Source organism: Numenius arquata, chromosome 9 (assembly GCF_964106895.1).
Source record: "Numenius arquata chromosome 9, bNumArq3.hap1.1, whole genome shotgun sequence".
NCBI lineage: Eukaryota > Metazoa > Chordata > Aves > Charadriiformes > Scolopacidae > Numenius > Numenius arquata.
Window position 1 is genome coordinate 99,517 of NC_133584.1, and position 20,891 is coordinate 120,407.

At 48.8% G+C, this 20,891-nt stretch overlaps 1 protein-coding gene across 1 annotated transcript; it reads left to right on the plus strand.

The window, feature by feature from the left end:
- The first annotated feature begins 579 nt into the window (after positions 1-579).
- Positions 580-19,065, plus strand: EIF2B5 (eukaryotic translation initiation factor 2B subunit epsilon). Its single transcript, XM_074153482.1, has 16 exons — positions 580-741; positions 1,979-2,103; positions 2,800-2,985; positions 3,082-3,259; positions 3,470-3,550; positions 4,294-4,371; positions 4,452-4,764; positions 5,387-5,532; positions 5,837-5,975; positions 6,653-6,754; positions 7,392-7,499; positions 8,400-8,490; positions 9,249-9,372; positions 14,237-14,362; positions 16,140-16,250; positions 17,313-19,065. Exons 1-16 carry the CDS (start codon positions 583-585, stop codon positions 17,376-17,378), a joined length of 2,133 nt encoding a protein of 710 aa, XP_074009583.1. The 5' UTR covers positions 580-582; the 3' UTR covers positions 17,379-19,065.
- Positions 19,066-20,891: the final 1,826 nt, after the last annotated feature.

Consider the following 20,891-nt stretch of genomic DNA (forward strand, 5'->3'; position numbering starts at 1 on the left):
GGTGAGCACAGGGTTTTCTCTCACTGAAAAAACCGAGCCGGCTGTGCCGGGCAGCAGAGGAGGGACCCAGACGAGGACACACTTTCTGTGCCGAGGCCTGTTGGTGGCCGATCCCCTTCTGAGGGCCAGGCCAATGTTGACACACGTTCGGAGGGACCACCAGGCCCGGCCGAGGGCACAGGCAGGCACATCACCTGCAGCACCCAAACCGGGGCCGCTTCGCCAAGCTGGGGGAAAGGCGAACGGCCCCTCCCCCAGAAACCACGTCTTCTTTCCTCCCCTCTCTTTGGAGGCGTCTCTGGGTCCCGGAGTTCCCCCCAGAGTCTGGGGGGCCTGGGTGCCGCTCCCCGGTAGAAGGTGTGAGTCCTGAAGGGCCCCGCGTCCTTCGAGTCTCGCGCCGAGGGAGAGAGCCCCAGCAGGGCCTGTCCCGCTCTCTGGGGCCGGGTTCCACTGAGCCAGGGCGACCGAGGCCTCCGTCGGCTCGTGAACGCGCCCCGCGCTCTTCTGTCCCCGCCGAGCTCCCGTCGCCGCTTCCGGCGCGGCCCCGGAAGCGGAAGGGGGGGGCGGAGGCAGCGTGAGGAGATGGCGGCTCGCGGCGCGGCGAGGCGTGGGGCTGGCGCGGGGGCGGCCCGCGGGCCCGACCCGCAGGAGGAGCCGCCGCCGCCGCTGCCGCTCCAGGCCGTGCTGGTCGCCGACAGCTTCAACCGCCGCTTTTTCCCTATCTCCAAAGACCGGCCGCGGGTGAGAAATCCCCCCCCGCCTGCTGCCGCCTCCCCCGGGCCGGTTCCTCTGGGGCCGCCCGTCCGGGTCTCCCCCATCCCTGGGGTGCCGGAGCGGGCAGACCTCTGGCGAAAGGCCGAGTGCTCGCTGGCAGGGATGGTCGGGCCCGCGGTCGTGCCGTGTCCCGCCGTGAGAACCTGGGGACGGGTCGGGAGGAGGCGAGGCCCCCCCGGTTGCTGCCGGCAGGTCCTGGGGGGCTGCGGGCCCCCGCTCCGCCCGGGGCTCGGGCAGCCCCCGCCGCCGCGGCTTGTCCCGTCATCCCCCCCGCGGTGGAAATCTCTGACCAGCTCTATTGGCGTGTGGGAGTTTATATCCCCCGCTGGAGAGGCAGTGGGGACCGCACTGCTGCGTTGGTGCTGTTTGCTTTTCCATATGGCAAGGCGGACCGCCCTGCGGGCTTTCCGTCTGTCGCTGGTGCCGGAGCGGCAGCGGGTTTGGGCAGGCTTCTTTCTGATAGAGGAAAGAAGCAACACCCTTGTCCTTGCCAGCGGTAATGGCTAAAAGAATATGGTTGGAAAAACGGATGGGGAAAGCACATTAATTATCCAGATCAGAAGGCTATATGTTAAAGGAAAGAGCACTTCTACAGAATGTAGGTCTGAACAATTATCTTACTTCATTTGCTGATTAAATGTTTTTGGTGGTCATAATTACACATGTGAGTTCAGGCCTGAAATAAAATATCACCAAAAATGAATTAAAGAAGTATGGGATGACTCTGTTGTGAATCACCAACTTTGTTTAAAAGTGTGGCTTGAGTCTCAAGAAGATTCTCACTTTAGGTTGGTGGGGTTTTTTCCCTGCTCTTTAATTCTGGACACTTATATTCCTGTGGTTTCATCATTCATGTCTGTCAGGTTTTTCCTGTAGCAGTTAAAGCCTGAGTCAGGGAACCAGCACTCTGGGATTTTTTTTTTTTAAGTCTCTGCCACTTTTTTGAGTTATCTTGAAGAGTTTTATGTGTGATAGCTTAATTTCTTTTATGCTTTTTTCTCTGAAGTGAGGATCTGCCCTGATAGAAGATCAGAAACCAGCTCTCACTGTTTAAGTCAACTTTGAAAATTTTTGATAAAAGGAAATAGAGCAGTTATTTGTGGGTTTTTTTATGGTGCCACTGATGATATGTTCCCAAGTTGCTGATTGTGGCTGATGTTGAGGTACAGAGTGTTTGTTCAGCTGTGTCTTTTTTAATTTTTAGGCTCTCTTACCTATGGCAAACGTGGCCATGATTGACTATACCTTGGAGTTCCTAACAGCAACCGGAGTGGAAGAAACATTTGTTTTCTGCTGTTGGAAGTCAGCTGAGATAAAAGAGCATTTACAGTAAGAATCTCTTTGTTTTATCTTTGTTATGGAAAGGATTCTTCTATCCTCCAGGAAGCCTCAAAGGTCTCACTGATCCTTGCGATGAAAGCCGTATGCTAGAGATTTCCCTTTCAAGAGAAGTCTCCTAACACATCTCAAAAAAAGATCATTCCTCCTCTGAAGGAATGGATTTAAAGGGTTGAGTGTTTTGGGACTGCGTTTGTATTGGCATTTAACTTTTCTTGTCTAAAATCAGGGGTTTCCTGGGTAGCCATGTAAATTAGAGTACCACCCATGGCATTACGCCCTGTCTCGGTATGTCGTGCAGCACATGGAAACAGCTGGCTCAGACAGCATCTTTGCCTCTGCATGCTGCGTGTTTGCAAGCTAAAGAGAAGCATGCAGTCTTTTCCCTGCCTGAGGTACTGCTTTCTGAGGAAAAAAGTTTGGGTTGTGTGTAACTTTTCCTCTCCTTTGTCGAAACTCGGCTCACGGTGGAGTTGGGTTTCCACAAGCTTCGGTCTCCAAGTCTAACCCTCTTCAGTTCCTCAGCTGTGTGCAAATGAACACGCCGTGGCTGTTGATAGTGGGCTCATCGTAACAGGGTTCTCCTTGCATTCACTTACGTGTGTGGCAAGCACTGGGGCCCTGTGTCCTAGCGAGTTCTCTGTAGGAATATCCTCTTTATGCCTTCCTGATGTGTTCTCCTTCCAGAAAATCCAAGTGGTGCCGCCACACTTCTCCTAACACAGTGCGCTTTGTGACTTCTGACCTGTACCGCTCCCTTGGTGACGTGCTACGAGATGTTGATGCCAAGTCCCTTGTTCGTTCTGACTTCATTCTTGTCACTGGAGATGTGGTGTCCAATTTCAATATATCCAAAGCCCTAGAAGAGCACAAGTAGGTGCTGAAAGAGTGTACGCTGGCCTGGTGCGCTGAGACTCTGGGCTCTAACTCTCTGAAGAGTGATTTTAAAGTTCTGCTCTTCTTTTTCAGGTTGCGTCGTAAGATGGAAAAGAATGTTTCTGTGATGACGATGATATTCAAGGAGTCCTCCCCTGGTCACCATGCCAGGTGCAAAGAGGATGACATTGTTATTGCCATGGACAGTGCCACAAACCGTGTCCTTCACTACCAGAGAACCCAGGGGCTGAAACGCTTCCGCTTTCCAATGGTGCGTCTGGGACCTGACAGGTGGAAAAGGGCTGTGGTGGTGAAGCAGCCCACCCTGAGGAGGGGTCCTCCTTGAGCGAGGGCTGGGGAACTGTGCTTGCTGCTGTTTTGGGAGGAGCAGGTGATGGAAAGTAACTCTGGCTTATAGAAGGCTTTTGGGGTTCGGTACTGCGCAAGGTGCTCAGATCATCTGAATTTTCTCCTCTTTCAGAGTCTGTTCCAGAACTCTATTGAGAACGTTGAGGTGCGCCATGACTTGCTGGATTGTCATATCAGCATCTGTTCTCCGCAGGTGAGCTCTGCCTTCTGAGGGTCCAAAATTCAATCTGCATTGCTCCATTTGTCCTGCTGGTGCGCGGGGGGTGCATGTGGCCCGAGCATACTAGGTTTGGAAATTGGAACTCCCAGTTGGGCCCAGTGGCAGCCAAGAGCCTGGGTGATGATGTGTCGCTGCTCTGCAGACTTCATGGTGCTCAGTCTGTGCCTGACATCCACTACTCAAGCCCAGGCAGAACTAGACAGTGTATGCATCAGTAGGCTGGCTGATTTGGCAGAGGAATAAACTGTTCTGGAAAAGAAGCGATTTCACTTTGAGTACAGTAGTATCTGTGGAGCGGAGATGATGGCTGTGCTATGGAAAAGTGTCACTACTGCAAGCTGGTTAGGGTAACATTCGGGGTTATTCCAGCCTAGGCTCACTAACGTCTCTTCCACATCTGAAAAAGCTGGTCTACAGCCTTCCTTTGTGAGTGAAACTACAGAGTGAGGCTGGGCGGTTTGCTTGAAAGTGCTAAAGCAATGTTTTGCCCCGTACGAAAAACAGAATCTGCTCATAGTTTCCATTAGGAGGAGGAGGAGATGGGAAGGTCAGCATTCCTAGCAGAAGGAATCAAAGGTTTACTCAAGGCAAGAGCATCGCTGTCCTGTACTGTGTAACTCATCTCTCTGAGAACTAGTGAACAGCCATTAATCATCTGGCTTCCTGGCAGTATTTTCTGCTAACTGTATTATTTCCTTATATTTTATTCCTGGCAGGTGGCTGAGCTGTTTACAGACAATTTTGACTACCAGACACGGGATGACTTTGTGCGTGGTCTCTTGGTGAATGAGGAGGTGAGGAGAGGGTTGTTACAAGGGAGATCCTATTACCTTGCATTAGAGAATCTTCTGACGTGCTCCCGCCGGTCTCGCAGGTCCTGGGGAACCAGATCCATATGCACGTAACGACAGAAGAGTACGGTGCCCATATATGCAACCTGCTAATGTATGAAGCTGTGTGCTCTGACATCATCCGGCGCTGGGTTTATCCTCTGACTCCAGAGATGAACTTCACTGATGACAAGAATCAGAGTTACACCCATTCTAAACACAACATTTACCGAGGGGTGGACGTTAGCCTCGGCCACGGCAGCGTGCTGGAGGAGAACGTGCTCATTGGGCAGGGAACAGTCATCGGCAGCAACTGCTCCATAACCAACAGCGTTATCGGGCAGAACTGCAGGATAGGTGAGTGCGGGAACCGGGGACGTGCCAGGCAAGGGCATGGGTTGTTGGGATTGAGTTTTCAAAGGGCATTTGGCTCTGAGAGAGGATGATAGGTGGGTACTGATTAAATTGGAATGGGAAGAAAGGAGAAAGGTTTGGTCATCCAGCAGAGGAACTAGAGTAAAGTTTTCAGGGTGCCATAATGATGTTAGAAGGTGGATGGCACTTCATGTAAATAGGTTGTTTCAGCAGTAGAGAATGCATGACCTTTACTGATCTAAAGTTATCTCCCACCAACATCCTTTGAATGAGGGACGTCTGTCCCTGTTTGTGTGAGCTGTCTGGGATGACTCCTTCCTAGCCTTGGCTGGATGGTTTTTTTGTGCTTTCCCTGTATTTGTGCAAAACCAAGATGTCATTTGTTACTGTCAACTTGTTAAGTCTCTGTAGAGAACAAACTCGTTTTTTAGCTTTAGGTAAGAAGTGATTGCAGGCCTCTAAGGCCAATTTTCACCTTTCATCTAACATCCATCATGCATCAAGGGCAGTGGGATTCAGTAAGATGCTTTCTAGTGGACTCAGCAGCGTGGAAGGGCAGCAAACTGCCTTGCTCAACATATTTGTGCTTGGTGATGTATAACAGGTGATAAAGTCGTTTTGGACGGAGCTTTTCTTTGGGACAGAGTACACATAGCAGATAATGTGGAGATCTGCCATTCTGTTATCTGCGATGAAGCTGAAGTGAAGGAGAAAGTAAAGCTAAAGCCCCGTTGTGTCCTCTCTTCTCAGGTGAGCTGTAGTTATGTGTGTTCTGCTTCCTGCCTTTCTGGGCGGGTTACTAGCCTTGCGCTAGACCGTACCAGAATACGGGGCTGCTCCAAGCCTTTTTGCAGAGGTGGGGATACACTACTGCTCCCACCTTTTTCTTCCTTTTGCTTGGCTGGGGCGGCATGGCATGTGATGTCAGTGCTGACGTCTTCGGTTATACTTGTTAGGCTACAGCTTGTCTGGAGCAGCTGTTGTCCCTGCTGGTGGAGGTCCAAGGGGACAATCAGGGTGTTTCTTCATTAAGATACGTTACACATATTTTCAGGTAGTAGTAGGTCCTGGCATCACTCTTTCTGAGGGCACGGTGATCTCTCTGCACCCACCAGATGAGGAGGAAGAGGATGATGACCAGTTCAGTGATGATTCTGGCGTGAACAAGGAGGAAAGCAAAGTGAAACTGAAAGGTATGAGAGTCTCTGGCTCTGTGCACTCGGGCTGTGCGGGAGGGCTTGTGAGAACCCCTCCTGGACCAACAATTGGAGCGGGACCTAACAGGGCTCCGCCTTCCATGATCTTTTAGGGCATTTCCCTTACGTGTTGTAGGCTGTGCAGTGCCAGGCTGGAGCTCAGTGCTGCATTCAGCTTTGACCACGTGTTTTCAGTAGGGCAAGCAAGGATGTTTGGCTCAAGTTGGACAGTGAAATGTACCTCAGTACCCCAGTATTAAAATATTTGGAGACTCAGCTGTTCTTCTTTTTTTATTAGAGTAGGAGCCTTGTAGGAGACAATAAGCTGAAGTTGAAGAGATGTTGAGTTCGAGGCAGGTTGCAAGATCTGTGTCCTTGTACCTGGACTGTCTTTGTGAAACACTGTGTTTCTACCGGTCTGGGGTTGTGAGGGATCTAAACGTGGTCAGCTGAACATTGCTGCTGTAGGGAGGAGTAAGTTGGTCACTTGTCAAGGCAAGTGAGAAGATGAAAGCTGAAATCCGTATGCATCTGTAGGAATTCCAGCTCCCTCTTTATGAAGAATATTTAGGGGCAGTAATATGCAGGTTGTACCAGTCTATTGGTAGAATATTTCAGGTTTGCCTGTGAGCATATCCAGTGCATCTACCTCCTAATCGCTGTGTCTTTTTCAGGTTACAATAAAAAGGATGTAGGCTCAGAGGGCAGAGGCTATCTCTGGAAAGCAGATGACAAGAATGAAGAGGACGAAGAAGAGCAGAGACAAAGCCTATGGGGTGAGGAAAAGTTTAGTGTAGTCACCTGGGGATGGACAGACAGACCTGTGTTGGGGAAACTGGCTGAGCGGGACGCTGATAACTGTGCCTAGAGTAAGACCTGGGCTTTGTGAAGCAGACTGGCTCCAGATAACGTGTGTGTGGAGGGAAGGGGAGAGGTGAAAGCAGGTGGTGACCAGATTCTCTCTCTTCCTGCACTGTGTGGAAGATGTTTATTACAACTTTGACTTGCGGTGACACACACAGCTGTCTGTGCTGTGAATGGCACACTATGGGATACCTTACTCCTTAGGGGGAATATGCTTTGGCTATTCCGGGCATTGCTGGCTTTCTTCCTGTTAGAGACAGCGTCTGCTGACATTGCTCCGTCATGAGTCAGCAGGCTGCACAAAATGCATTTGCTTCTGTCCCTGTCCTTTGTTGTCTGCATGCAGACTCGTAAAAAAGTCCCATTATCCTAGTGCCAGCTGTGGCATTCCCTCTGCAGCAAATCTAATCTTCTGGACCTGTAAGTAGAAGCTTCCTTGCAGGACAGATAGTTGTTGGCTTGGTTGGGAAGTCCCTGGGACACCTGTTTCCTCATGCATGTGATGGCGACTTCTGAGTGTTGAATGTTGTGTCTGCTCTTCTTCATCAGGCCCAGCTTTGCATTCAGAGGAAGAGAGTGAGTCCGACAGCGACCTGAGCATGGGCTCTGAGGAGCCAGACAGTCGGGCGGCATCCCCTCAGCTCGATGACATCAAAGGTGAGAGATGGGCCGTTACGAAGTACGGTGACTCTGTGGATAATGCAGTGAGTGTGAGATTTGTGCTGCTTTCTCTAGGTATACTGGAAAAATTGTGGATGTCTATAATATCTTTGTTTCCTGAGCTCACTTGCTGCATTTTCTGCAAAGTTTTTTAATATTCCCTGTATTGCTGTTGTGGTAACCCAAGGCAGCCAAGGATGAGAGGCTAGACGGAGATCCTCCATCTTTCTCACCCCGATCGCTGGGCCTTCATGAACGCGACCTCCCTGAATTGTCTGTGTAAATAGCAGTGTCATTGCATAAACTCAGAGATTGTGTGAAGATCCAGCAGTTTCCCTGTGTGGACAGCTTACTGGTGTAATCGTGCTGGAGAATTAAATGTCCTTGTAGGAGCTGCCTCTCTTGGCAGATATGTTTGGGTTTTCTGTTTTGTGTTAAGCTTACCTGGATTTGGAAGGGGTTCAAGCCGGATTTAAAAAAAAAAAAAAAAAAAAAAAAAAAGACTTTTTCAAATTAAAATATCTCCCCAAAGGAAATGAAACCAATAAATTTTTGTTTGGATTCACAACTTTAGTCAGGGGAAGATGAGATTTGTCTGAATAGGAAAGGCTGGATTGTGAAAGTATAATAGAAACTCTGCTCTGAAAGGTTGCAGAGGTAATAGCGTTGTACTGGTTTGTGTGGATAGACCAATGATATCTAGTAGGTCATCTTTGAATTATATTCCACGATTTATAAGTGTAGCTGATGCGGGTTTGTGCCAGCTTATAGAGAACAAATACATGTCTGAGTCAGAATGCTTCCTCTGTTAAGGGCGTAGTTTCGTCAGTAATGAGCAGTTTGAAGAATCTATGCTTTCCCCTCTCATCTCTAACTACCTGTTCTTCCTTTTGTCAGTTTTCCAGAATGAGGTTTTGGGTACGTTGCAGAGGGGCGAAGAGGAAAACATTTCCTGTGACAACCTGGTCCTGGAAATCAACTCCCTCAAGTGAGTGTTCCCTTAGGGATGCTGTCCCTTATGCTGAACCGTGGGGTTTGACAATGGATCTTGAAAGAAGGGGAGAAACCATGTGAATACCCATGTTTGATTGTTAAGCACTAATTTTATCAGTGTAGAGCATGAGAAATGCAGATTAGAGATCATGACTGAATGATGACAGGAGCTGATGGAGAGCGCCAGCTGCATCTACAGCATCCTCAGTGCTCAGGCTTTTCCTGCCCCAGTTCTGTAACAGGAGATTGAATTGCTGTGAAGTAGCTGTGGGCTGAAGGGAGCGAAGCCCGTTCTTGGCACAGACTAAGTTCATGCAGGGGCTGCTGTTCTCCGCATTTCAACATTCGGCCAGCTGCCTGCAGCTGGGGCTGCACTGCAGTGTTGCTTCTCCTCTCTGTTTTTACAGCACCAACTCTAGAACACATAATCAGAGTGCCTTTTACCTTGTATTTCTCAAATACAAACCTGTTTCCCTTCTTTTGTGCAATGATATTCCTGCAGCACTCTAGTAAATGTGAGGGTGCTGTCCCTGCAGCAGCTTGTTCCAGATTTTCAGGATTTGTGGCCATATGTGGGGCCTGATGCAATTCAAGGTGGTTTTATTGCCTGAATATTTGGAAAAACAAACAAACAAACAAAAAACAAGTCTGGAAGATGAATATCAAGTTTTCTTCTGTGCCTCTGTGTAGAGCCACAGCCTGCAGAGATCAGATAGTGTGAAATGTTGGAGTTCTTTGCCTTTTTCCTCGCAGGTATGCATATAACATTGGCCTGAAGGAGATGATGCAGGTGCTCAGTAAAGTGATCCTGGAGTTCCCACTGCAGCAGCTGGATGCAAACCTGGACTCCCAGAACTATTTCTCAGCGTTACTCCCTGTGAGTCCTGCTCCATTTGACTCTTTTTATGGGCTTCTCTCCTAGTGTGTAGAGGTCTGTCTGGGTGCCCAGGTCGTTCCTGGCTAAGAAGTCTTTTTGGTTAAGCCTGAAGCCACTTGAACTCCTTGAGTTCGTGAGCCTCTTTGTCTTCTGTAGAAGTGAACTGAAACTATTGTACCTGCTCAACAGATCTCAGTGAGACAGTAGGTGTGGGGAGCTCTGTGTCAGTGCCTGTGCTTGTTTCTGCCCCCCGTGTGTGGTAGTAGGAGTGCATCACTGGTAGAAGAGAAAGGAGAGGGGCTGTTAGAGATGTCTTTACAAGCCTGTGTCCCAGGAACCTGGTTCTAGTCCATCATAAGCCCTGTCCCTGGGGCAGCAGAGAGTGCTTCTCTCCCAGTGGGATCCTTTCCAAGGTCTTACTTGTCTGCGTACTGTGATCGGTGCCATTTTTTTTTCCCAGCCCAATGCAAAGACATGATATTGTTGTCTTTGAGCAAAGATACAAAGTTCTGTTGTGTCTCTAAAGAGATGGGGTATATAATTGGGTGAGAGCAATTTCTGTTTCCTGACTTAAGGGAGACAAAATAGGGTAGAATCTGCTTTAAAAAGTAGGCAGTCTTATCTTAATGGTTTTGTTGATCCAAGCTGAAGCCGTTGTCTCTTTTGCCTCTTTGCTATAGCCGGTTTATGTATTTGAGGTTGCAAGCTCTACAGGTTCCAAAGGTGCTCTTTCAGAATGAATGGATGACACATGTTTGGGAGGGACTAGTTTAATTTTTTTAGGAGATGGAGCTAAAGAGGACCACTAGACATGCTCATAATCCTTTCTCTGAGGAAGTATGTCCTATCAATTGATGGGGAAAGATGGAAAACTAATTATTCTTTATGTAGGCGTAAGCATGGCACTTAATTTATCTCCTGGACGCACGGAGATGCTTTGTGTAGGAAACATCCATATGAACTGATCGGTTCATCAGATGGCTTGGTGAGATTTTGCTGTTCGCTGTTTACATTCTGCTCCCTATTGTTCACTTTTCCAGACTGTTTCCTTGAACAGCATGTCTTGTCCTGGAAAAAGAGAATTGCAGGAGGAGGACTGAAGAGAACACTAGAGCAGTGTTAGCCTCTGAGTGGGAAGTGGTACATCTGAAGAGCAGGTTGTGTGGAGTTGGTAGCTGTGTAGGTTGTGGGGCTTTTTTTCCAGCTATGATATGGCATCTCTGTCTCCCAGATTGGACTCCAAGTCCAGCGTGAGTAGGACAGGAGAACTTCACTGCAGGACCCAGTCAGAGGAGCTTCTAGTCTGGGATAAAGGATACTGTATAAATGCATAACGTTTTGTGTAATTGTCTCAAACCCCTTAGAAGCTAAAGACAATGGAAGTACCTGAAGGGCTCACTTCTGCGTAACTTTGTGCATATACATTTCATCATAGGAAAGCTGATGCTCGTGTTTGACAGCAGAGACACCAAATCAACTCACCTTTAGTGAAGCATGATGATATTCTAAATGTAATGTTCAGGCATCTACCACCTCTCTGGGCAACCTGGGCCAGTGTTTCACCACCATCATTGTAAAAAAAAAATTTCTTCCTTGTATCTAATCTAAATCTACCCTTTTTTAGTTACCCCCTGTCCTATCGCAGCAGGCCCTAATAAAAAGTTTGTCCCCATTTTTCTTATAAGCCCCTTTTAAGTACAGAAAGGCAGCAATAAGATCTCCCCGGAGCCTTCTCTTCTCCAGGCTGAACACCCCCAACTCTCTCAGCCTGTCCTCACAGGGAAGGTGCTCCAGCCTTCTGATTGTTTTTGTGGCCTCCTCTGGACCTGCTCCAACAGGTCCGTGTCTCTCCTGTGCTGAGGAGCCAGATGCAGCACTCCAGGATGCTGAAGGAAGATGGGTTGCCTGTGTAAGAGTGATTGTAGAGCAGTCCCAGACAGCTCAGGAGGCGAAATTGTGGAAATGCCATAGTTATGATGTCTGGTTTGACTTGAAGCCACAGTATGTGCTGTGAAGTGCTGGCCCCTGAGCGTGGAGCTCTTAAGTGTTGCAGCAACTTTAGGAAACAAGTGTCCGGTAAAGGATATGCCCGTGGGTATTTTTCAGATGAAACGTGGAGGCTTGAGCAATAGAGTTACCCAGTTCGATATATGTCAGGTATCTTGTTAAGCTTGTGTACAAGTTGTAAAGCAGAGAAGGTGCAGAAAACCAGACCTTTCCTGCAGCTGTAGATATGACTTGAGCAAAGGTGGCTGAAGCTGCTGGTAAACCAAAGGCTGAGCTTCTGTTGTCACTGAAGCAGCATCAAACAAGGCTGTGTGGGTGAGGATGTCTCCAGGGAGCCGGGGGAGGCAATACAGCAGTTCGCTGTGCTGAGCTGGGCAGTGTCTGCCCTGCTGCCCATCAGCCGGCGTGTGTGGTGGCACCTCCTCAGGCTTCTGCTGGGGAGCCTGACTCCTTTGTAATGCTGTGGGACTGCTTATTCAGGGACCAAATGGATCTCTGCTTTCACCGGAGCAGTTTATGGTGATCAGCACCGATGCTTTTATGGGGTAACAGGTTGGAATTATAGCTTTGTTGCTGGTGCTTTGCATGGACTTCATGATGGTGTTCTGTGCTGGAGGCAGGGATAAAATAGGCCTGGTGTTGAGACTGTCCTTCTGACAAAAGAAAAGTGGATTACAAACCTCTTTGGAGTTGATACAGCGTCACTGACCAGATCTGATGTAAAATGAATAGGCCTGTCAGAGGAATTTGATTGCTTTCTCCAGACTGTAGATTAAGGGGTTACCCAGGTGGAGTCAAAGCCTGGGAAGTTATGGCCATAGGGCTCTTTGTCAGGTATCTTTTCACATTTTTCAGTCTTTCATTCAATCTAAAATAATTGCAATTCTCTAGTTCCCCGGGTCAGATTTTGATGAAGCTTCCAGACAGCCCCTTTGATGGCACAGGCTGTTTTTGGCAGGGGTTCTGTGGGGCTGAGCCCTGCTCTCCCCAGTAACACCAGTTTCAGTACAGAGCATGGTCTTGAACCGAGATGGTGTATTTTTTACTTCTTTCCCTTTCCCAGCAATAGGCATATTGGATTGAGTCCTGGGGTGGTGAGTGTTTATGGCTCTGTATTCTTTGTAAATGACTTGCTTTCAGGAACTCAGTAGCTTCTGGTTAGAGTTATGCCCGCTTATCATTTAAAGGTGTTAACAGAAAGATACTACAAAATATTTCTTAGCCGGGAAGGAACTTGCTATTAGCTTTACTGCATTTAAGGTGAAGAATTCCAAAGGATAATAAAAATGCAGGAGGTGGTTGTAGAGGAGGGAAGAATATTTAGGATTATGCATTTTGCTAAAGGCTAAAATACTTCCTGGAAATATACCATGCAACCCCATTTTTTGTTGAGGTACCGTGATGATGAGGACCGTTCAGTGCTGTTGCTGTTGATCCTTGAGCCACTCGATGTACTGCTATACAGATCAGTTTGTTTGTACTAATCCCCTCCTTTGTTTCTGCTCGAGTTGTGCAGATTCCAGCAGGGTGTCACAGCCAACTTGTCTGAGGAGGTGATGGAGTGTGGTGCCATGGGGCAGCTGGGCACTGTTCCCTCGTGCAGGTTGCCTTCCGCCCTCTTCACCAGCCTGGCTTCCCACTCCACTGTGTCCTGGAGCTCTCCCGCTGGCAGGGCTACTGCCCATTAACGATTGTCCCGGACATAATGCTGATTAAAACCCTCGATGTAGGTGACTCGGAGCTTCTTCATCACACCCCAAGCCCCTGAGAGTTACCCGTTTCCCTTCAAAACACACCAGGTGTGTTCTGAAGGAGACACCGGTGAAGGTGCAGCAGAACAGTGTATCTGTATGGGCACGCCAGGGGTGTAGCTGAAGGAATGCCTGCTGTGGAATTAATCCATTTAAAAAGATGTGGAACTCTGATTTAACTTCCTTCAATGTTTTTGTCGGATGGTCTTGTCATGATGTGGCCAATGAGGAATTTTTGTATCTTATCCTAGTTCTGGTACCTTTTAAAATTGGTATGGGCAGGGCGCTAAGTATCTTTATGATCTCCTATCCCAGATTCGGCTCGATCTGTGCTGCTGTGTAGAGCATTCCCTGCCGCTTGCTTTCCAGAGGTGTACAGCAAGTGAAAGGGATGTGGGGGACTCGGACAGAAATACTGTTTGAAGAGGCAGCACCCAAATCATTAAACTAAAGGCTTCATAAAAAATAAGCCTTGGAGGAGAGAGCTGAGCTCAGCCAACAGCGTAACAATGTCTTGCCCTTCATCCTTCCCACCAGCAGACTCCAAACAGGCCTGTTGGCAAACAGCAAACATGAGACTTGCCCTTGGGGGCCGTTCCACTGCGTTTGGTTTTAGGGGTGGCTGTTTTGCACTGTCCACTCCTACTCAGCTGGTAATTATCCTGGCACTCTCTCTTTTTTTCTTATTTGCTTGTCTGCTTTGAAGGAAAGTTCCACTGAAATGTCAGGTGCTGTTGGGGAGGGATGGTTTGAGTAGCATCTATGTACTTCTCCTTGTTGGTCCTGCTGTGAAGTGGTTTTCTTTGAGTACCAGATTCCATTAAACCCATTTATTGTGATAATCTGGTATTCCGTCCAGAGAGGCAAACCGAAGAAAGCTAACAGATATCTTCAAAGCTGCTTAGTAAAACCACGTCCTATCTGCATGTGAGACTTCAAAGTGCCTGTTTCATGGGCAGAGTAGGGCAAATATATGGAGTGGTCAGCTGAATGGCATCTTAAAATGCTTCCCTGGGTCAGTTTCTTAGTGCAATGCAGCTGAGGAACAGGGCGAGTGCACACATCCATCTCGGAGCTCAGCAACTCTTCTGTGTTTTCCCCTGCAGCTGTTGAAAAACTGGACCCCGTTGTTTAAGAACTACATAAAACGGGCATCAGATCACTTGAATGCCTTACTTGCCATTGAGGAATTCTTCCTGGAACATGACAGTCTCTGCACATCGATAGCCAAAGTGAGTATCCACTCGAACTCCGAGGACCTGTTTTTGCTAAATTCATGGTGAAATGCATCCTGTCTGCAGCATTGGCTCGTCTGCTTTAGGTGAGAAAATTTTGGGGTCTCAGTGGAGAGTGTGTAAAGGAAATCCATCTATAACAATTGCTTTAAAAAAAAAAAGTTCTGCCTGCCTGTGCCTTTGAGGGAGCACAGCTGAGGGTGAGTATTAATTACCAGCATGCAGCCTGAAGGGAGCTATTATTTTGCAGCTTCTAACCTAGATGCCCTTGTGTGACGCTGGAAGAGGCAAAGGCGGAGACTTGCTTTAGGAAGAGCTTTATTTCATTTGTCTCTCCATGGTCCCTGGGATCTAGCTGCCAAATGGTTTATCCTACTTTAGTGTGCAAAACCAGCGAAGCTGGGAATGAGGGTTGGATTTCTTGTTCAGGCTGAGCTAGTTATGAAACTGGGAACAAAGGGGAGCTGACGTGTGTGGCTTATTACCTGTGTCTTCTGAGAACTTTCAGTATCGTGGAATCAGGGAATTGTCAGAGTTGGAAGGGACCTCTAGAGATCCTCTAGTCCAACTCCGCTGCCAAAGCAGGGTCACCCAGAGCACATCACTCAGGACTGCATCCAGGCGGGTCTTGAAGATCTCCAGAGAAGGGGACTCCACACCCTCCCTGGGCAGCCTGTTCCAGGGCTCTGGCACCCTCACCGGAAAGAAGTTTTTCCTCATATTTGAATGGAACTTCCCATGTTCCAGCTTGTGCCCGTTGCCCCGCGTCCTGTCACTCCTCACCCTCCTTCACAAAGATTTTGCCCCTGTATTCTTTCTGCCCTGTCACACTGAGAGCATTTGGCTTGGAGGGCAAGTCTTTCCTGGAGCAGCATCTCAGGAAGCCCCTGCGTATTTTGGAAGAGCTCTCCTAGAGCCTGCTTAACTCTTGGTTCCTCAAGAAAGAGTAATCCTAACTTCTGCTACCAGTGCCTCTGGCTAGTGGCAGAGCACTTAGGACTGGAGCCAAAAGCCTTCAGTTTGGTGAGCCAAAATGTCCTTGAATTACAGCAATTGTTTGGCTTGTGTCCATTGTTCTGGGGGCCTGGGTTTCCCTGGAGGCTGGGAATTGAAGTGACACTTTATGTTGGGAGTTGGCAGCCAGCTCTGTCCGCGCTCTGCCGCAAGGAGAGCGGCTGCAGAGCTCCTGCTCTGCCCGAGCACAAAGGCACCCTGAGAAGCCATGGCTGCGTCTTGCCCTCACCACACTGGGCAAAGGGTTGAGCTGGGGAAGGACCAGTAGCTGTGACACTGCCCTCAGTCACTTCAAGAGAGAGCTGGCAGGAAGAGGGGCCTGGGGCAGAGCCAGATGGATTCATGCTCTTCTCTGCACATGTCACCCTTGTGGGCCTGCGTAGGAGCTGCTTGTTAGAAGTGCCTTGGGGATGGGTTTTGGGGTGCTTTAGAAAGAGAACGTAAGGGGCGTCTTGAACTGCCGTCTTCTGTGGCCCTTTGCTGCCCACAGCTCTCAGTCACACCCTGCGTCCACAGAGCTGAAGCTGATGGGGCTTCAACTTGGACTCATTATGTGTCAGAGCATCTGACTGTCAGGAACATAAGGCTTGGTAGGAGAAGCACAGTTATTTTTAACAATAAAAGCAAAATGCAGCAGATTGAGTGCCTTCTGTTGAAGATGGAGCTGGGAGACAGCGATTATGTGCAAACTGTGCTTGGACATGAGCTAACCCCAAAGGAGTCTATAGAGAGCCCTCTTGCTCTTTTCTAATCAATGCAGGTGTTGATGACGTTTTACCAGCTGGAAATTCTGGAAGAAGATGTAATTCTCAATTGGTTCTCTTTGCGGGACACGTCTGACAAGGGAAAGCAGCTTCGTAAAAACCAGCGGGTAAGTCCCAAAGGTGTTTGATGGGGTGGGGGAAGAAGAGAGAGATGGAGACAACAGCTGCTAAAAGAGAGTGGAGTTCGGTGCCACTGTCACCTTCTGTGGAGCAGCTGCCCTTATGCGGAAGGCCAATAACGCACCAGAGCATTGAACACTAAGCAACACAACTTTGTTCTCCGGAACAGACATTCCTGTGTGTTCTGCCATACTCATCCTGGGGAATGGAGGTAGCAGGAGAGGGAGGTTGTTTTTAGTGGGCTCTGTAGCACGAGGCCAGCGCTTTCTGGACTAGCAGCGTGGCTTCTCTAAGCCAACACCCATTTGAAATGGGCTTTAGGCCAACGCCCTGTGTGCTGGCCCCATGTAATTCCTTTGAAGCTTTCATTCCTGGCTCACCAGTCCCTTCGCATGTATTTCTAAGCATTTGCTGTACTGAGTGGTTTCGTTTGGCTTGTGTTGCAAGGAGCATATAAACTTGCCCCCTCCATCAGGCAGAACTTTGTGCTGCAGTTTGGCTGAGCCTTGTTCTGTTCCTCCTCCCTGGATCTGGAAGAGGAGCAGGGGAAAAAAAGCCATCTCTGAAGAACTCCAACTTTGAAAACCTTTGCAGAGTCAGCTCTTAGTATAGGTCAGCAGTGCTTTCAGCTGCTTATTTGAGCTCAGTTAAAAGGTAAAATGAGCTGCGCCTGTATAGCAACCTCTCAGGGAGTAGATTTTTCCCAGCAGAGTTTTCCTAACATGCTTTAGCTAAGGTGCAGCTGTCATCTCTTCTCCCTCAAGCTCTGAAAAACTCTCAAACTTCATCTTTTTGCCGAGTGTGGCGAGGATTGTCTGACTGGAGAAATCTCCCTCAGGAATCTAATCAGTCTGGGTTTGTCCATGGCATCCTAGTTGTTTTTCTTCTAAAGCTGTGTCTAACTCAGTCTGCCTTCATGTCTCCTACAAAAGGCTCTTTCTCTCTCTTGTGCACGATAGCGGTGCTCACGGACACAGTGTAGCTGCTGAGTGTTCCCAGCGTCTCTTTGGTGTCACTTGTTAACCAACTGCATTTCATTCTCTCTGCAGCTCCAGAAGTTTATCCAGTGGCTGGAGGAGGCAGAGGAAGAGTCGTCTGATGGCGACCAAGACTGACGTGGTGGCTGGGCAGGAGTAGAGGCACTCACTGCCGTTCTGGGCCGAGTGGGCAGAGCAAGATCAGTGCCGGTGCACGGTGTGTGATGTGGGGCCTGACATCGAAGTGACTGACAATCCCATCATTAATTACGTTGTGTTTTCCCAACTTTGCCACTTCCCTCCCTCCCTCACTTGCCCAGTGGCACCTTATGTTGGATGGTTGCAGCCCAGTGTAAAAACCATAAGGGAAAAGCAGGAGGTAGTGACAGCTGAGAGCTGTCTTTTGGGAGGTCCCTATTACTGATACAAAGGGAGCAAATAGGTGCAGATGCATACAACGTCCTTAAAAATCTCACCATCGGGGCTGTGGAAGAGTGGTCACAGAGCTTAGTTACTTGGAGTCATCGTTGCTTCTGGAGCTAAGAGAGCTCCTGCTGAAGAGACACTGGCAAGGTTGGCGGGCAGGAGCGCGTGGATTAGGATTTGGATTCAGGACTGGGATTTCGGAGGTCCTGTGCCTGGAGAAGATGCAGTTGTCTGAGGATGCCCAAGGCATTTTGCAGCCTAGAAGGCACTTCTGTGATCTTTTGAAAAGGGAAAATCTCTTGCCATCTGCCATGCTAGGATCTAACGCAAGGTTGCACAGCAGAGTTGGTGAAACCATGTGTGTGTCCCTTGTGTAGAGCAGGGGAGAATGCGTGCTCCGTTCCCCCTGCCAGGGTTGGCTAATAGTGAGTGTGCACTGGCCAGTGAAATGCTGTGTGGATCACTACATCTCAGATGTGGTCTGTCTTCTGTGCATCCCCGGCTCAGCAGACATGTTTTAGAAAAGTGTCTGTTTACTTTTTTTTTATAAAAGGGGAGCAGAGGTGACTGGCTCCTGCTGCTGCACCAGCCACACTTGTGTTTTGCTCTGGGGGCACTGACCACACCAGCTGCTTTAAAGAGGACACAAGTTCCTAAGTTCTGCTCCAGTGTGAAAAGGAGCAAATGGTATTTCCTTCAACAGCACGTGCTTTGTGTTTCTACATGATTTCAGTTATACAGGCTTGCTTACTTCGTGTCCTGCTATTTATTTGCAAACGTCCCTTCCCTCAGACAGCAAAGAATGTGCTGCACACCCACCGTAAAGTTCAGCAGCCGCAGAGCAGCTCTGCCGCATCAGGGAGCACGTGTGGCCCTGGCACTTTGTCGCCAGCACAGCCAATGCATGGCAGCAATAAAGCCGGTAAGGCCTTTAAGAACAGCTTTCTTGCAAGTGTCATGGTGCTGTGTCCTTCCCTGCTCTCACAGAACAAAGCAGAAAAGGTGCAGCAAGAATCAGCTTGTGTTCATAGGAGGGTTATTTGTTGGATGTGCTGACCTTGCCTCTGCCCCTTCAGGAGGAGCGTGGAATAAATCCTTTGCGGGGGGGGATGCGCTGGAGCTGCCCGCTCAGGGTATTGGCCGTTCCACGGTGCCACAATTGTCAGTGAGGGGACAGCGTTGGATGCTGGAGCCCAGGGATTCTGCCTCTTAAACACTGATGCTCAGGCAGGGCGATCTTGTGCACTCACACTATCAGCTGCCAGGATTGTGCATAAACGTGCTTGTTTTCTGACATTGCAAACTCAGTCTTGTAAATGTTGGGGAAATAGTTGGTATCTGAATTTTCTGTATCTGCCAATATTTAATTCAGGGAGCAAATAAAAACTATCCTGGTGTTAACAGCTTGTTTGCTTTCTTTGACCTTGAATTGTGTGTTTCCAGTTGTGGCATGTGCCTGAGCAGGGCTTGATGGGGAAGCTGAATAACTCACCGCTGTTTTTTCCTCAAGAGATTTTAAGCCCGCAGTAGGCAGGTAGGAAATCAGCACACCCTTGAGTTGGTGTAAATGTCCAGTGATAACTCATGCCCTCACTGTTCACAAGTAAGAGAACAGTTTATTAAAACTTCTGAACTTGGAATCCTGAAATGGGTGAGGTTTGGTTTTGTAAAGGGTTACGTTGCAAAGATGAACCTTAAATCCTATGAAAGCTGTTGTCCTTTGCCAGGACAAGAATCAGTGGGAATGTTGGCTATTGGTGCTGCGTCGTGCCCTCCTGACGCTGGGCGGTAAGAACTGGCAGAGAGAGGGATGTACTGCTGCAGAGCTCATAAAACCGTTCACAAGTCTTGGTAATTTTAAAGTCTCCTTGTAAATCTTAAGTATTATTTTTTCCTTTTACAACGTAAAGATGGCTTTAAAAACAGGCTTGATCTTGGCTCGGTTTTGCCAGAGGCTCTTGATTGTTTGTGCCAAGTAACAATTCCACTTTTGTTCTTTCCATGTTCCTTCCTCCTCTGCTCCATGGCAGCCAACTGCATGGTGTGAGCCGTGTTCTTACCCAGGGGCTGAGATCCAAGGGGACAATGTTGCTCCGTGGCCAAATGTCCTTATCCTTCAGGCCTCGGTGGGGTGGTTTTACAGGTGCCGAGAGTAGAGTAGGAAAAAGGAGACAAAGTAGGCGACGTGGTGTTCTCCAGGGCGGAGCTCTGCCACGGCGCAGCATCCCTACGGGCAGGTAAGGGTAGACTTATTAAAGGAGCGTTAGTTGCATTCCTTATGGCTGGATGCTTTTTGTTGTTTTCAGTCAGGATTTGTGTTTGGTTGGAAGGCTAGAAACGCCTTTGAGAGCAATCCTGGTTGTGCCATCGTTGCTATCCATCTTTTTGAGCAATGTAAGCAGTAACCATTTCTGGGTTTTGTAAGGCCGTAGTAGTCAACTTGTCTGACTTCCCATCTGGGAGGGAGGGAGGGAGGGATGGCTGGCTGGATGTCACCTGGCTGGATGTCACCGTCACCTGGTGTTCCTGTGTCAAACCCATAACTTCAGTTAACAACAGTGTGCCTTTTAGAAAAAGATAAATCGTTTTGTGTTGCTGGAAGATGTCAGTGATAGGGCTCAAGTACATCCACCTCTGCCTTGGGCTGTTCCCACAGGCACTGAAATGCCCGTTACTGTCAGGAGAAGCGATGCTATGGATGTTGCAGTTTTTAAACGTAGACATAAGCTGTTCAGAAACACTTTCTTGTGGGCCTGGAGCGCTCAGCACAATCCCCTGCTGCTAATTTCTTTGGCTCTGTGTTCTTAACCTCCGTCCGTTAGGAGTGAGTCGTACTTCGCAAGATCTCTGCGAGCAGTTAAATCAATCTGACGATCGAGTCCGTTCAATCACTCGGCCCGTTTTAAATGAAAAGGCAGCTGTAACAATGAGGTTTCGTCCGCGCCCCCCCTGGGGGGTCTGGACCCCTCGTCTGGGCTGCCCGCGCTCCCTTGGTTGCTCGGCACCTCAGAAAATTGCCCTTTGGGTGACAAAGGTGTCCAGCGTGTACGATACAGGCTCCATGGGGCACCCACGGCTGCTGGGAGGTGGCAGGAGTGGCCCTGTCCGGGGCAGACGGTCGTTCTTTCACACGGGCCCAGCTTTTGGGGAGGGAGGTGCTGCAAAAGGACTTTAAGACTAGCTCTGTCAGGGTTGACACAATAAGAAGCAGCTTAAACTCAACTT